The sequence below is a fragment of the Solea solea genome, chromosome 3 (genome assembly GCF_958295425.1).
Source record: "Solea solea chromosome 3, fSolSol10.1, whole genome shotgun sequence".
Taxonomy (NCBI): Eukaryota; Metazoa; Chordata; class Actinopteri; order Pleuronectiformes; family Soleidae; genus Solea; species Solea solea.
In genome coordinates, this window is record NC_081136.1 from 16,232,790 (window position 1) to 16,248,744 (window position 15,955).

The 15,955-nt window shown below is 43.5% G+C and overlaps 1 protein-coding gene across 9 annotated transcripts in view; it reads right to left on the minus strand.

Moving 5' to 3' along the window:
* Positions 1-15,955, minus strand: part of ppargc1a (peroxisome proliferator-activated receptor gamma, coactivator 1 alpha) — a 281,554-nt gene that overhangs the window by 32,733 nt on the left and 232,866 nt on the right. For 4 of the 9 annotated variants that reach the window (XM_058624732.1, XM_058624730.1, XM_058624737.1 and 1 more), the window contains exon 2: positions 1,765-1,944. In XM_058624732.1, coding sequence (XP_058480715.1) covers positions 1,765-1,944 — 180 coding nt within the window. Of the gene's footprint in view, positions 1-1,764; positions 1,945-4,107; positions 4,370-4,564; positions 4,808-15,955 lie in introns of those variants that run through there. The other 5 variants (XM_058624734.1, XM_058624733.1, XM_058624739.1 and 2 more) reach the window with 3 other exon arrangements.

The window sequence follows — 15,955 nt, forward strand, 5'->3', positions numbered from 1 at the left end:
AATCATTTCTACGGTAGAGTGGAACTAATGCAAGCTGGTTCAAACTTCCCGAGAGTGTGTTGTTTGATGGGGAGATTAAAAAGAGGGGCCCCCTCTGTGTGACAGCTGCACCCAGCTGTTACACATGTTACTCAGAGCAGCTTTAATAATCCGCTACCTGCTTTTTCCTCAAACTCGCACACTCATGCGCACACACATACACACACACACTGATTTGTTAAGTGGATGCACACACAAGAACAACAAAGAATATGCTCACAGGCTGTAAATCTGGCCAGTTATTAACACGTCCTTTAATCTTCAACTTTTTTATTGAATGCTCCTCTGCTCGGTGCGCAGGCCAAGCAGAGGGTTACTGGAAGCAGAGCTACAGCCCTCACCCTCTGATCCTTGCCGCGCAGCAAACTTTCCCCTGTCAGATTAAGTAGGATTAGCTGGGTCCTGCCATATGATGAACGGAGGCCTTTCCATATCCTGAGCATAACACAATCACTGCTGGTTTGTCGAGGTGGGGGAAAACGTCACCCGCTTTTCGCGATGTACAGTACAGCACTGGTGCAGATGCAAACTTGCTCCGGTATGCATGGCGCTCAGATACATGCTGATTTTCTACACTGGAAGTAACGCATGGCTCCTTGTGCCGAGCTCAGTCCCCTCATTACAGTTCTCAGTGGGTGCTAACTTCCATCATCTTTCACGTACACAGACACAGGCACATGCCTACACTTTCATTGGTATTTTTATCCATCCCCAGAGCCATTCGCTGGCTTCAAGCCATATCACTCTCAGACAACAGAGGAGCCTCGGTCACACCAGCGAGTACTTAAAGGCTCCCCAACCCCCTTTTGTGTGTGTGTGTTGGGGTGGTCCAAAGAGGTAGAATGTGTGCTGATATAAAGAGACGCTGAAGAAAAAAAAAAGGGTGGTGGCAGTGTTGGTGAGGTTAAATGTGGAAAGAATTCAGTCTGTTATCAACTGCTGCCTGCAAGACCACTGAGGACACACACACACACAGAGCCAAGACCCTGAAAACGTGACGACATGACAGGGCCAGAGGCACACAAACATACACACACACACACACACACACACACAGCCTTCTCAGACAGGGTTTTTCCTCCTGAGGCGAGGCGAAAGCATCCAATCTCAGTCTTTCTTGTCTATCTCTGCCACTGATAAAGGCTTATAATGAACTGGGGACTGGAACTCAGTCCCCAGACCGATGGCTTTATGGCCTTGGCCAGATCATCACCCTCTGTGGACTTCGTTTGTCACTGGGTGAGAGCAGAAAGAAAGGGTCAGAAAGAGACGGATAGGAGGAAATAAAGAGAGAGAGAAAACTGGATTGCGGGGGCAAAGATTAGAAAAAAGTTTTACACTCCAACCTTTGAGAAGGGTTTTGCAATACAGCTGGCATGTGCTGAGTTTACTACTGGAGTGTTCTTTTGATGTGTGCCGCATTAGTGACTCTGTGCTGAAATAAACGTGCAGAGTTTTGATAATGAGCCTCGTGTCGCATCCACGATCTCACCGAGGAGACCAAGGTTCTCCTGGGCTTATCTTTTCTCATGTTATCTCCCCTTTTGAACTGCGGAGCAATGTAAAAGTATGTTTGCAAACTGGCAACGGTTGTACTTTTCCTTTTCCCCAGATTCATGAATGTGATAGTGTGTTGTGTTTGTGAAATCATCCCATACCATAATGCCTACACACGGTGTCTTGTCATGCAATGTACAAGGAAACCCTTTTGAAATATCTACTTACCTCAAAAAGATTGGACGCCTCATTGCCATACTGGGTGGAAATGATCTCTGATTGGTCACTGTACCATTTGAGGCCGCCCAGGAAGCTGTCTGCATCTAAGTCACTGACATCCAGCTCTGAGAGGTCCAGTTCAGGGAGGTCTGGGCAGAGGGGCTGGTCTTCACCAACCAAGGCAGCGCACTGCATGGAGACAAAGAAAACAAGTAGTGATCAGACAGATAATTCGCCTCATTCACATGCACGACAGACACTTAAGTGTCTGCCGTGTCTGAGTCCAAATCTGGACACAAGTCAAAAGTCCTTTTAAAAGCCTTAATACATTTTTATAACAAGCAGATAACTCATTCAAACCGAAGCTGCTTAAAATGGCAGCAGATTAAGTCTCGTATTTGATTATATTGAATATGTGTTCCACATCCTTTATGTCTCATCTAACGATTATTCTAAATGATTATTAACAGAATGTCTTTGGCCTCACATTGCAATGTGAAAACCTGCAAACTGTTTCCACTCCGCTTCTTCTGTGTAACCTTTAATGCACTTTGTCCTCTCGCCCGTCACTCCCTCTCCCCCCCAGCACTGTCAGTACTGCTGCTGGCTTTTGTGCTGCTTAATGCAGCCTGTTGACATTTTGTTATTCACCAACCACTTTTACATAATCTAGCCAATGTGTACTGTGTGTGGCAGCTGTTCCTTCTTTCACCCCCAATGACACACACACACACACACACACACACACACACACACCATCAGCTCTGATCTGGCTGCAAGACAGTGAGAGCCTCCGGACTCTAAATCAAGCAGGGAATTCGGTGATGTAAGGGAGGTGTTCTCATGGAGAGGCAACAGATTTACACACCTCCCCTGATTTAGAAGATTCACGGAAACCCTGTTTTTGATGTCATACTCAATATTTAATATTTACATGCTCCATGTGCAAACCAACAGTTGAAATCTGCAGCAAAAACACAGGCATGTTTTCACACATGGCGGAGCAACTTTGTGCAGGGATCATTAAAAGCAAAACCCTCAGACTCCAGGCATGTTTACACTCTGTGCCTGCCAGTGCACATGCAAATCCATGCCTAAGAGAACAGCTTTGTTGCTGGTGTCTAATAAGCTGCATGCTTCTAAATTTGTTGACAGCACCTCTGTCGATGTATGAACGCTAGTAGAGTGCGTGGCCAGGGTGTAGGATTTAAGGTGGATATCCTCGAGCGAAGCCGGGAGGCATTTGGCCCGCGGACTAAGTGGGAGGGGGTCTGGTTCGGCCCAGGACACATTTGGGGGACTGATGCTGTGCCAAAAAGGAAACACCACCCAGACTCTAGTGTCACAGTTCACGCGTCCACGGAAAAAACGCGTAACACAAATACACGAGGACTTAAAAGTATGATGTGACAAGTCCGTCATGTGGGAACAGCAACACCGACACTGCGTCTCCCCTCCTGCGGTGATCCACTCTGACGAGGCACGGCATGAAACAGATCTGTTGGGACATTCTGAGGCTGCGTCCAATTATCTTATGGACTTGTTGGTGAACTAATGAAATGGCACAGCCACAGAGAGACAATCAGGGCGCACCACAGCACAGCGCCCCAGTGATTTACGCACGCATGGCACATAAAAGCGGCAGGAGATTGTTAGAGGAAGCGCTGTTGACACGGATAAGAGTTTGGATTTTTTTTAATGTTTGTTTGCTGTTGTGTGTTTTTTTTTGAGGAACATCATTTTGTTGCACATTCATGACAATAAACGCAAAATGTGGTGCACAAAACGTGCGCCTTTGTTGTAAAGACGCGCACGGACGTATGGATTAAGTGACAAAACAGTTAACTAAAAGCATTTGTTTTCTTTTTCATAATCTCATCACGCAGCGACTGTAGGCGACTATATGTGCAGCCAGATTGCAGCCACATCGTGTAGTTGGTGTGAAAATGTCCCTGGAGCATCGGTGAGCTCCCGTGTGCAAGAAAAATAGCCAAGTAGAGTCAGGTAGAGCTTGACTCCAGAGAAAGAATATGTGTCCCTTTTGAGTTTTTTTTCATTTGCCTTTTTTTCTGCATGCATTTAAATCTTTTACATTTTTGAAGACGGGGAGTGAATGTGAGCGCACGAATGCATGAAACTGCGCAGAAACAAATATAGTCTGGATGCGGTGCGCCGGGATGTTGGCACGCAGACCCGCACCGACACTATTGTGATGCTCCTCCTGCGCAACGCCAGATAGCGGCTCTCAGTTGTGGCCACAACCTTTGCTCTTTCCTCCTAATAAATAACATGCGCTATCCCGCCCCTGCACATGAAAAGGGATTATGATCGTCATGCGTCAGCGAGAAATACCTGACTTTGAGACATTTCAGTCATTTCGGCAAGAAAACCTTCTCCGCACCGGACCGCGTACAGTCAGCGACTGGAGAATGATCCGCCGGCTTGCAAAACACACTCGCTCCGACTGAACAGAGATCCTATATGAGGAGGAGAGCAATGGTCCCGGGCACACGTTACCAACAACTACATCTTTAAATGAAGTGAACAGGGAGATTCCGCACATTCCCTCCACTTGTCATATATCCCCGTGTTGTATATCCGCCGCATCCTTCAGCAGCGTCCATGCAGCAAGACGCGCACACGCAAACTGTCAGTACCAGCAGCAGCAGAGGAGAAGAGAGTGTAGACTTATGTGGAAATCAATGACCAGTGCTGTCCATCGTTCCAGCGAGGAAAAACAAAGTCCACGGGGCTAGAGAGATGAAACAAGTCGGGTTTTTTTTTTGGTTTTTTTTTAACATGCGCTCACCTCTAATTCTCTCCACACCGAGTCCTGGTTACACCTGTCCCACGCCATCCAGCCACTGAATGACGGTCCGAAAAAGAAAAAAAAAGAGGAAAAAAAAAAGAAAAAAAGGGGGAAAGAAATCAAGTAAAAAAGAAATCCACACACGTTTCCCACTCGCTCTCACACAGGCAACTGCTGCCCCTCGCCGAGAATGAACCGAGGGCACCTGTCTTACAACTGCTTTCCATCACATGACAAAGCTATTAAAAGTAGGCAGGGGAGTGACTCCGCGTCCACACTACTCACCAGTGACGCGCACTGAGCAGGCGGAGTCTGGCTGCGCACATAGTAAAAGCCTGTCTCCATGCACCGCAAGAAATATGCCTATTTTAAAACCATATCTACAGCATATCCCCTTATATCCCATATTATCACATATTTAGCCATTCACTTATCTAGTCACTGATTTTTCAATTCCAAATATAGATATATGCTATAAATATCCTAAGCGTTGTTTCCAATTCACAGTGTTTTTCCTGCATCATGAAACCTTTATCTTGAGCAAATCCATTTAAAGTTAAATAGTGTAGTTTTAGTAACTACAAAATGCCAGTAACACACTAAGAAACTCAGCTTTTAGGATCATTGCTCTTCTTAGTTCTTCACACAATTACTGTCTATCATCTCATCTTGGAGGTTTTTTTTTATATATATAAAAAGGAATGTATAAGGGCAAGTGGATGTCAATCACATTTAAAGAATCGGTTGTGTAATTACAGGTTTACCTCTCTTCTAACCACAGACTGCTACATAGATAATTATATACTTCCTTTTTCACAAGACAGTTACTCTCAATTGTTTGTGCCTTCCTGTATTAACCCCACTAATGACTGTAACTTCAAAACTCTAATGTCTGATGTGTAGAATATCAAAGAAGGTAATCCAGTCGTCTGCTAAGTGTTTCTTTGTCTGTTCTGAGGCAATAAAAAGGGGGACAGGTGGCAGTAGCAGGCATGTATACAGTGTCAACAGGGCGTGTATAGGCAACACTAGGCTAGAAAAAATGAAAACAGAAGCTTTGTGGACATTTCAAACAAAGTGGTTCTTCAGTTGGGAGGACTGGCAGACACACTGCTGGAGGAATTCTCTTTCATTCTTTCCCCAGATAACACATTAAACACCAATACTTTTACATGTAATGTATCATTACATTGTCGTACAAGGTTTTAGCAGGTTAATTGTAAAAGAGATGCCTGAGGGGGACAACACTCTGACAATATGTAGTCAGAAAATGATTGAATATTTTAAACGCAAATAAAATCTTCAAGACAATCCACATTCAGGCCAGCAGTCAGAAATGATATGTATCTGAGCCCATTTGTACCACTAAATCTATACATCTGCCTCTCTATGCATGCCCAGAGATTCTACCCAGAAGGCACGGCGAAACCTGATCGGAGCAGGTGGCGTGTGCAGTGACCTCACAGAGCCCAGATGGACCAGTACTACAGAGACCGTAATATAGGGGCGACATGGGAGCGACATGGAGCCTGGTGAAAGCTGGCTTTGTGACTGCGGCAGAGATAAAAAAAAACAACAACACACACAGACAACAGGGAGTTAAATGCGCCTGTGATGAGAATGTATTGGTAGAAGCGACGTCTCCGTTCTATGTACATGGTGTTTATGTGCTCAACAGATGTAGGGAACTGCAGATGGAGCACTTAAGTAACAGGTCTCACAACTTAAATAACGGCGCTGTAACGGACACAGACTTGCACAGAGAAAATGAAGGGAGAACAAGAAAGTAAAACATCTTAGCAAGAAATAGACACTGGTAAATGATATTTTTCCCTCTCCTGAAGCGGCACAGTCAAAGGCATTATCTGATTGTGCTCTTCATGCCAATTAAGACAACGGCAGCTAAATATAGACATAATGTTCTTGAATGGCCTTTGATTCTTATTTTCTTCAAGCACACTCTTGCTACAGGCCGGATATTTATTTATGCATGCAGTGGCAGAGATTTGAAGATACAGGAATCATTTCAAAAAGGGGGTGGAAATATGCACAGAAGAATAAAGCGGTTGCTCAATCCTAGGTTCTGGGGACGCACATGCTTTAACAAACGTGATTCAAAGGCTTTTGCAGAGCGACATGACAAGCTGGCCATTTGAATCAGATGTGTTGGAGCAGGGAAACATCAAAAACACGCAGGCCAGTGGGTCCCCAGGACCAGGATTGAGAAACCCTGTTCTAGGAAATGCCGCAGCTTTTGTCTCAGTCACAGAGAGCCGGGTGATAATGAACAGGTAGAACATGTGGGGAGACTGTCACACACTGTTGCAGAATGAGGAATAGGTAGTGTTTAGTAGCCCACATCAGAGGAGATATTTAGGCCAAAGCACTGCCAGCTCGGGGGCCGACAGCACTGGGTGTTCGATCATTCTGCTCCCAAGACTGGCCCTGGGTCTTGTTTTCACACTGCTCCTGCATTACTCGCTCATATAGATAGCACGTCTCTAGGCGATTGAATCTATAGGCTGAAGTGTGAAAAGTTGCTCACACCAGTTTGATGCCTAGCATGTTGTCATTTGATGGACTTCCGCAAAACCTCTCTGAGGAATTGAATATTGCGAGCTGCAGGGCTTAACTTTGGCAACAGATATACTCTAATAATCATTCGAATCCAAAAATAATAAAGTGTGAACCCTGGTTAATTGCTAAATGGTTCACAACTCAAAAAAATGGTGCTATGTGTCAACCTCTCTGGGAAGAACATGCCGTGTTTCATGTGCAGACAAACTACTACTGCACTTGGAAGAATCGGGGTTGTGCTGCTGGCAGTTCTCAGAAAGCAAAGAGCCTTAATGATTAAACAATTTCTCCCAAGGGTTAGCTGACAAGTGGAGTTCTTAAAGACAAAATGGCAAAATGGGACTAATCCACAGATAATTATCTTTGTGTGAATATTCAACATAGCCTGACTCACGGCACAGAATCTCCCATTTGCATTTCTGGTCTCAGATTAAATCTGACATGCACATTTCTGTTAAGCGCTGGTTTTCTAGTGATATTATAGTTACATATTGTAATTGAGCATAATCTTTTATTTGTTAATGTCTCCTTTTGACAGTCCATCCACACTTAAGTGGCTGTGTCTTGTTTTCCGTTCTCATAAATTGTGTCACCGGCCCTCTGAGAGTGTGCTGCTGCAGTGTGGGGGGATGATTCATATCACTTTGTTGCATGTCATTGCTCCCAACAGAATCTATCCTAGCATCTGGCCATTTTAATACATGGTGGCTTGATTTGGAAGAATTAATTGAGGGCAGAGGTAAAACAGAGTGCTACATCTATTCATGTATTGTTCAGGACGGTTAAAAGGCAGCTTATGCTCCGTGCTCCTGCTTGTCATTTGATGTGCACTCAGATCTTTGGCGCATGGGTCATTTTTCCACTTGATAAGTCATATTGTTTTCGCCTTGTTAGGGCACAAAGGAGGAAGTGGTCACATTTCACAATAGTCAAATGCTCTACAATAACATAGGATGTAACGCCATACAGAACTGGCTACAGGAAATGTAAATGGATACAGAGGGAAAATAAAGGCTTCTCATTCAGTGTCATATTATCTCAGACGACGGCTTTAGATGTGTCCTTTCATGAACTAATGACATCATAGAACTCACTTGCCCTTAAAGAAATTCTGCTGTTTGAGTAGAGTACTTAGTTCAGCTAAAAACACTCTTTAAAGCTGTAGAGACCAGTAACAGTTTCATTTTGGTCGCCTTTTCATGACGTCATCCACTTTAACCATCTCCACTGCAAACCCCCTCGATTGACGTAGGAAATACAAGCATAAGTGAACTATTTTGTAATTTCTCAGTGTAAATAGTGACCACTGCCCTACGTTATGAAAACCAAAGTCATTAAACTCTTTTTTTTTTATAATATAATTCATGTTCATTGTCACCACACTTACTGTTTCACTTTAATTACAAAAGTGCAAATTAATATTAGGACAGTTTTGTGATTCCACTGCCCTCTAAGGTTAAAAGAAAAGAAAAGAGCGGCACTGGTTTGGTGTAAATAACACAACGATAATTAATGCAATTTATACTGTGACATTTGTATCAATAAAAGTCAAATGAAATTCAGCCCCATAATGGCAACAATTCCCATGATTCCACGCTGCATCACTAAACAAGGTATGCTGTGATTGTTGTGGCAGAAACTACATACTGTGCATTTAATATTTTGAAATGATCTTTATTTCTAACCCTCACATATCTGTCACATCACATAGAAATCTCTCACACGGACTACACATGTAATTGGCCTCCGTAAGCTCTAAAGTCGTACATTATTGGCAACAAGATAAACAGTGTGACATCACAAATTATGCCAATGCTCGCCCTTCGACATACAGTAAGATAGTGCATTTTCCCCCCCGCGAAGATTTTACATCACTTCTGTTTGTAGTGCCCTTCAGAGCACCCGATGCCTTTCTGCCCTGCGTGTGAGCGTGTAATCCTTTCCATCAATGAACTCCACTGTGTCATTTAGCCACTCTCAGGATGGCGGCTTCTCTCCCCGCAGAGAGTCCGGCCCACATTATTAAGGCAAATGGCATGGAGAGGCTAGGGCCAGTTAGCCATGGCTGGGCCTTGGAAGTGAAAATAGCATCAGTCTCATGCAGGGGCTGGTAAACACAAAAAGGAGCCTGGGGCGTAACACACGACGGCTCCACCCTCCCCTCCTCTACTCCAGCTCTGTTTTAGAGGAGCTGGGGAAAAGCGGAATAATATCACGGTCACATGGTGATGCACGTTAGCGTCTCCCAGAGGAGCACTGTGTTGTTAGGGTTGTTATTGGGCTTGTTTAAAATCACCAGTGAGTCATGCAAGATGCATGTGGAAAGAGTGTGCGCAGGCCTTGTGTGTAATGCGTCGTGGTGTAGAACCGTGCTAAACTAGCGCTCTGGGCAGGGGACTTGTGAGGCACTTTGTGTTTTGCTTGGGTATAGCACTCACAAGGAATATTAAAATTTATGGACCATGAGGGTTTGGGTGGCAAACACACCGACATAAACAAGACTTGCCTGTGCTTTAAATGCTACAAACCCAAACTTTGAAATTGCTGTAAAATTCCAACAGATGCCACATGCCCGGCAATGTAACTAGAGGAAATGAGATGCATTTGTGCGGAGGAGATAGTAAAATATTTTAATGAAAGTGCACCAAAAACAGCCCTTGTTGTCATGCCCAATATCCAGTAAGACACTTTGGGGGGGTTTTATTTACACTTTTAACTTGGTAAATGAAAATATATGGTCTGTAAAAGCAAAGGCATTTATCTAAGCTGCGGAAGTTGTCTCATTTCTGATCAAATTAAAGTGAAGGATCTTTATTGTCATTATACAACCAAAATTGCGCAGGTCAGATGTTCAGACCAGCTGTGACTGAGCGTGCCACCACAGTGCACTAACCTGACCGGATGTGTCAGGTTGGGGAGGAAACCAGTAGTTACCAGGGCTAACCACTAAGCATAACTTTAAATAAAAACAAACACAATTGTCAAATGAGGTCATACAATTGATCTCTGTACAGCATATTGGTGATCCACAGGAAGTGATTAGTTTTGTCAAGAAAGATGGAGGCAAGGACAACATTGTGCTGGTAAAGTAAGATGACTGCGTGTATTCACTTGGATGAACACATTAACTCAGCTTAGTTTTGTCTTGAATGTCTTAAAGATGTACATTTCATTGTATTGATAAGCAAAGGAGAGAGTTATTTTGAGGTTTAGATGTATCACCTATGACAGTTTACAACAGGTTCACAGCAGAGGTCGACAGGTCAGGTCACTGCCTTGTTTGGGCTCTGGTCAGCACAGAGAATGTATACATATATAGTTTAGTAACTATGTCTGTTTTTCAGGGAAACGGGAGACAGGTCTTCTCTGTCTAACACCAGGTGGCTACTATATTAAGATAGAATACCTAAAATGGTCAAATGTGAGGTATAGGATGATGTCACAGAACCTTTAAAAGCATGGCCCTGCTCTTATGCGGGCAGAATTGTTCGGAGATTCGGCAGGAACATTCTCTGGTCTGGATGCCTGACTTGTAGCCAAATAAAATCCCCTTTTGTTCGGTACGAGTCCTGCGTCAGCGAGGTTTCTTTCCACAACATCAACTCATCACCGATCGTTCGTAAGAAGGAAGGAAGCCTGACTAAAACACGACACGTGGGACTGAAAAGACAAAGATGTGTTCACGAAAAGTTTCAGAAATTCAGTTGGAGGATGCGGCATACAAATGAATCAGAGGCAGAATAATATAGAATAGAATCATAGTTTAAATATATTCAACAAAACTATACAATAACGGTATCTCATCATGGCTACAGACAAATTTAGGCGCATCTCTCTGCAAACTGATGAAAACCCGCTGTGAGTCTCGAGCAGGGCCCAGAGCACAACAGATGTTGCTTGATTTCTAAAATAATAGAGAGGCAGGGGTGAATGCCTCGACAGCGCCAGTCCTTATGTACTCTTAGCACGGGAGGAGTGCCAGGGAAGAATTAGGTCAGCTGAAGTGCACTGTGCCTTGTGGAACTCCACGTTAAAACTGCATCGCTGAGGGAGAGAGGGAGAGGGAGGGAGAGGGAGGGAGAGGGAGGGAGGAAGGAGGTGGTGGTGGTGGTACATAGGTAAAAATTTCTGGAGCAGCACGACCAGGTTTTTTTTCCCTTCTCCTTATTTTACTCCTGTAACATGGAAGCAGAAACGTTACACCTCTGAGTCCAAGAGTGGAGCCTAATTATTTTGAGCAATGAAAAGAGAAGGAAAAGGGGGAATGAGAGAGAGAGAGAGAAAGACAGAGAGAGAGAGAAAATGCATGCGAAATGCAATTCTTTCATACAGCCTGCATACGGGGTGTATAACCATGAGCCTGAAAAAAAAAAAATCCTTACGACACAATAAAACTGATTGTATCATCACCTTTTTTTCCCCCTTACATGGTGCATTTCTACTACTTTTCCCTTCACCTCCTAAAAGGAGCATGTACTGCTGGAATACACAGTGATGAGGGGAAAAAAGCAGAACAGGGATGAGAGGAAAGAGAAGGCACAGTCAATACCCATTTTTTGCCAAGGCAGCCTCGTGAAAAAGAGCAAAAAAAAAAAAAAAGAGACAAAAGGAGCAGATGGATGGAGATGGAGCTAATGCTGAGTGAGAGTGTGACATGGAGTAACAAAAGCAAGAGGGAGTGAGCCACTGAAAGCTGATGGAAAGAGTTGGACAAAGACAGGGCATGAATTAGAGGCAGATAGGGAAAGGAGGAGAGGAAGGTGCAAGTACAAGGAGGACTGATTGGGGGACAGGAAATGGGGGCTTTCACAAAGGGTCAGACCGCGGGGAGATGAGCAAACCACCTCACTGTGCTACATCGCTGTTCCATCTCCAGATAAACCACCTCTTCGCTGGGGATGAACCAAGTCCCCCGCTCAACTCCCAGTTGCCGCTTCTACAACATATCTTAGTGTTAATCTAATGGTTACCACATCTCCCCCCCCCCTCCCCCCCGCATATTCCGGTCACGGTCTGAGATCTTCCTGCTTACGATGGGTATCGGGCGTGCATGTGCAACGTATTCATTTACAGGAAGGTCTAGATTTTCACACACATACACACTCACATAGATCCGTCCACTGTCAGCATGACCTCACTGCACACTGAAACTGTCTCGCCAATGCTCTCCCCCTCTTGTTAGCAGTAGTGGAGGATGATGAGCTGCAGATTCAAAGATGACAGGGAGTAATTGGTTTTGATGTGTGTGATTTTAAGTGGGAACGTGATATACAAACGACTTGGCAGCCGTCCATCGCTATAAACATGTGTGTAAGCATGTTGCCGATTGTGCTGAGCAACAATGTTGGCTTTTCCTAGTGACGAGGCACATTTTTTTCCAGTCAGATGTTGTCACGCCTCAGGCCAGTTCCACTGTCTGGAAAACAATAAAACCATTTCCACTGCTCATTTTCCGCGATATCAGATCAACGGCGGTTAGAAGCTCGAGGAGAATGAACAGTCAGACGGAGAGTCTTTCAATCGGTCAACCCTTGCCCCAGCTATTCTGTCCGTGCCGCTTTCTCCGTGACCCTTGTTGTGCTGCTCCGCGTCCACTGGGACTGTCATCTCTGCCACAATAAACAGGATTAATCAGTGCTGGCACTGGGCACTTTGGTCCAGATGACGCGTGTAATTAAGGAGTAATTGGCATGTCATCTGTACATGAGGAAATATGACATGCCCGAGCCAGATGTACTAATTGTGCCGCCCCACAACAAGCAGTGCTTGAACAACTGTGTCCTCAAAGGCTTTTTTTATAACTTCCTTTGCGATGCTGACACTCTTGCTTCCTTTAAGGTCTTTATTCACCTTGAAAACTCACATTTTAATGACTTATTCATTTATTTACATGCTAATACACTTAAACACTAATTTGCTCACGTATTCATTTATTTACATGCTAACCTACTTACTGCGGCTTGCATTCAGCGACTTATTCATTTATCCACATCAGGGATGACACGGTTACTTTTCTTGAGTATTTATTTATGCGTGCAGGGAGAGACTTGCATTCTCACCATCTTAATTAAGTGGGCCCTCTCTTTTCACTTCACACAAAAGGATAGGTTTATGCCGCTCAATATATACTGTCGCTGCACACAATAGGAGATGGCCAAGATGCCCTTTCATGTTTAGGGTCATGCTGACTGCAACAATAGGTCTGAACTGCTCTTATCTCTCCTTGTAAACGTGAAGCTCCAGGATAAGTCAGAGCCTGATTTCATGGCTCATGTGGGAGATGTTAAGATGAGCATAACTGTGGAGAGAATTTCCTTATTTGCCCTTGCACCTTATATTTCCTCTGTTGTTAGTGATGTCTAGGATAAAAATAAAAAAGAGAAATCCACCACCAGGCTTTTGGATGATACTCTATCTAAGCTCCAACGCAGACATTAGACACAAGACTATTTATTATTACTTCATATCTGTAACTGCAGCCATTTGTCAGTATAAATGGATTTTTGAATTAGGAGCAACATTAGGTATGCCAAGCCCACACTGCCTCTTCTCTATAAAATCCAGTTATTTCAGGATTATTAAAGGTGTGTCAAAGCAAATGTGTTCCGCACATAGTTTTGAGGGAATTTTAATGATAAACAAACACAGCCCGGCATCCCTGACACAAAGTTTGGACCGACACCGGGTTCTATCAGGGGCGAGCGTGGCGGGGAGCAAGGTCAGTTGTGCACTTGGCTGCTAACCTCAGATAGCTGCTGGCTAATTTGCTGTGTATGCCCCCAATTGCAACAGAAAGCCGAGAGCTACACTGGGAGGAGAGAGCGTGGCCATCACGGCAAAGCAAATGGCTCATAGAGATATCCCCAGTTGTTTTTCATCACATCAATTTCACGCCTGTGCCGCCAGTTTTTCAGAAATGTGACAAGATGGAGACAGGGAGGAAAAAACAGAAAGGGGGGGGAGGGGGGAGCAAGGGGATGAAGAAGATAGTGGGAAAAGAAGAAAATATTGAGCTCAAAGATACATAACCCCGGCAATGTTAATCTAAAGGCCTGGTGCGAGTGATTGCTGTCATAGCCGTCTCATAAACAAGAATATCGCTACAGCTAATATCTTCACTGACAATATTGCTCACCCTCTTCTCAATTCACTGATGCAACAAAGGGCCTCTCGTGGCAATTCACTTCACTTTTTTCTGGTGTGTTTGCAGAGTGTGAGATTTGATTTTGCTTGAAAAACACAAATTAATGAATTAAAATGTTTTACAGGGTACAGTCAGGTATCCGAGGAGTTGGTTTGTTTTATTTTCCGTCACTTGTGCTCAAGAGGTTAATATTTAAGAATTGGAAATTGGAAAAAACAATAGCAACTGAAAAGAACAAATTACATCAACATGAAACCATATGGGGGGTGAAATACAAGCCTTCACTGCATAACATGAACTTTTAAATCTGTTGTATACCTATTTATTTTTCTGTTATTTCTTTTTTATATTACATTTACGCGTCTTGTATTTATTTTGCCTACACGTGGCTGACTCTGAGGTGAAGTTATGAACATTCAATCTATGTCTGATTAATGTTTATATAAGATTGACTCTTCATTTTAAATGTGTTGAGCTTGCTTGTTTTATTTGGAAGACATGTGTTGTATTGTTGCCTTTGTTTTCATAGTTGAAATTCTGGATTATTATGTTGCCATTTCTTTGTTGTGTATATTGCATACATTTAAAAAAAAATCTATTTAAGGTCAAATGTGACATCTTTTTAGTACAGCGTCCCAAAAGCATGTGTTAACCGACGTTAGACATGAGACTGTATGTTTTACCAGTACAAATACGGGGGACTTTGTTAGCTTCATTTCCTTTTCTTAAAGTACTAAACACCTGCATTTACCTTCATCACTACATTTCCATAACAATACTACGTGTGCGTCATGCCTCGGAGGAAAAGTACCCAATTCCAAATCCCAACAGGTGTTGCAAATACCATGCAGGTTGTACCTGTGGTACAATATGTCTGTTTATACAAGCCGATGTTTAACCTGACAATTGCTTTATGGTGTCTTGACCAAACACATTTTATTGCAGCTGGCACAATTCCTCTCTTTCATCAGTTTGAAGTTGGAGGCGAGCGATGTTATGTGGTGATATGACTCAACAGTGAAGCATCAACAGAGATAGCAGCACATTTCAGGCCGCTCCAACTGCGGGTTGTGCAATTAAAAAAAGGCAAATGTGCTGTTGCAGGGGAAAATTCCGCTTAAAAGAACAGAAAGTACATCATTTTACAGAACAACAGGATATCTTTGGTTTATGTGTGCAGACTTGTGCGCTGCAGATACACAGCAGGACGTCCTGGCCTAATAAAAACTCACTGTTCTCACTGAGCACCTGATGGGGCTTTTGCTCAGAAAGTGAATACTCAACAAGACTCCAACTCATTGGACAATCTTCCATCCAACATAATTAATGACAGTGCATTTTTAATTACCCCTGTGCGGCAGTAGGCACTACAGCTTTTGTTTATTGAGCCCCACTGATACCCATATTAACAAAGTTAGGTTAATGATAGAGGTATTTTACTTAATAGCAGTTTTATTACTCCCGCCAAGAATGAAGCAATTAATTAACAATGGGCGAATTAAGTTCCTCTTCTGTAATGGCCTACCAACACAGGACATCATTACCAATCGTCAAAATAATTCATAAACCAAGGAGTCAGGTGGCAGGACGGCAGTGAGGGGGGAAAAAGAAGAAGAATATTCCGCAGCACACGCTTGAGCTTTCATTTTAGAACAGAATAATTTATGAAT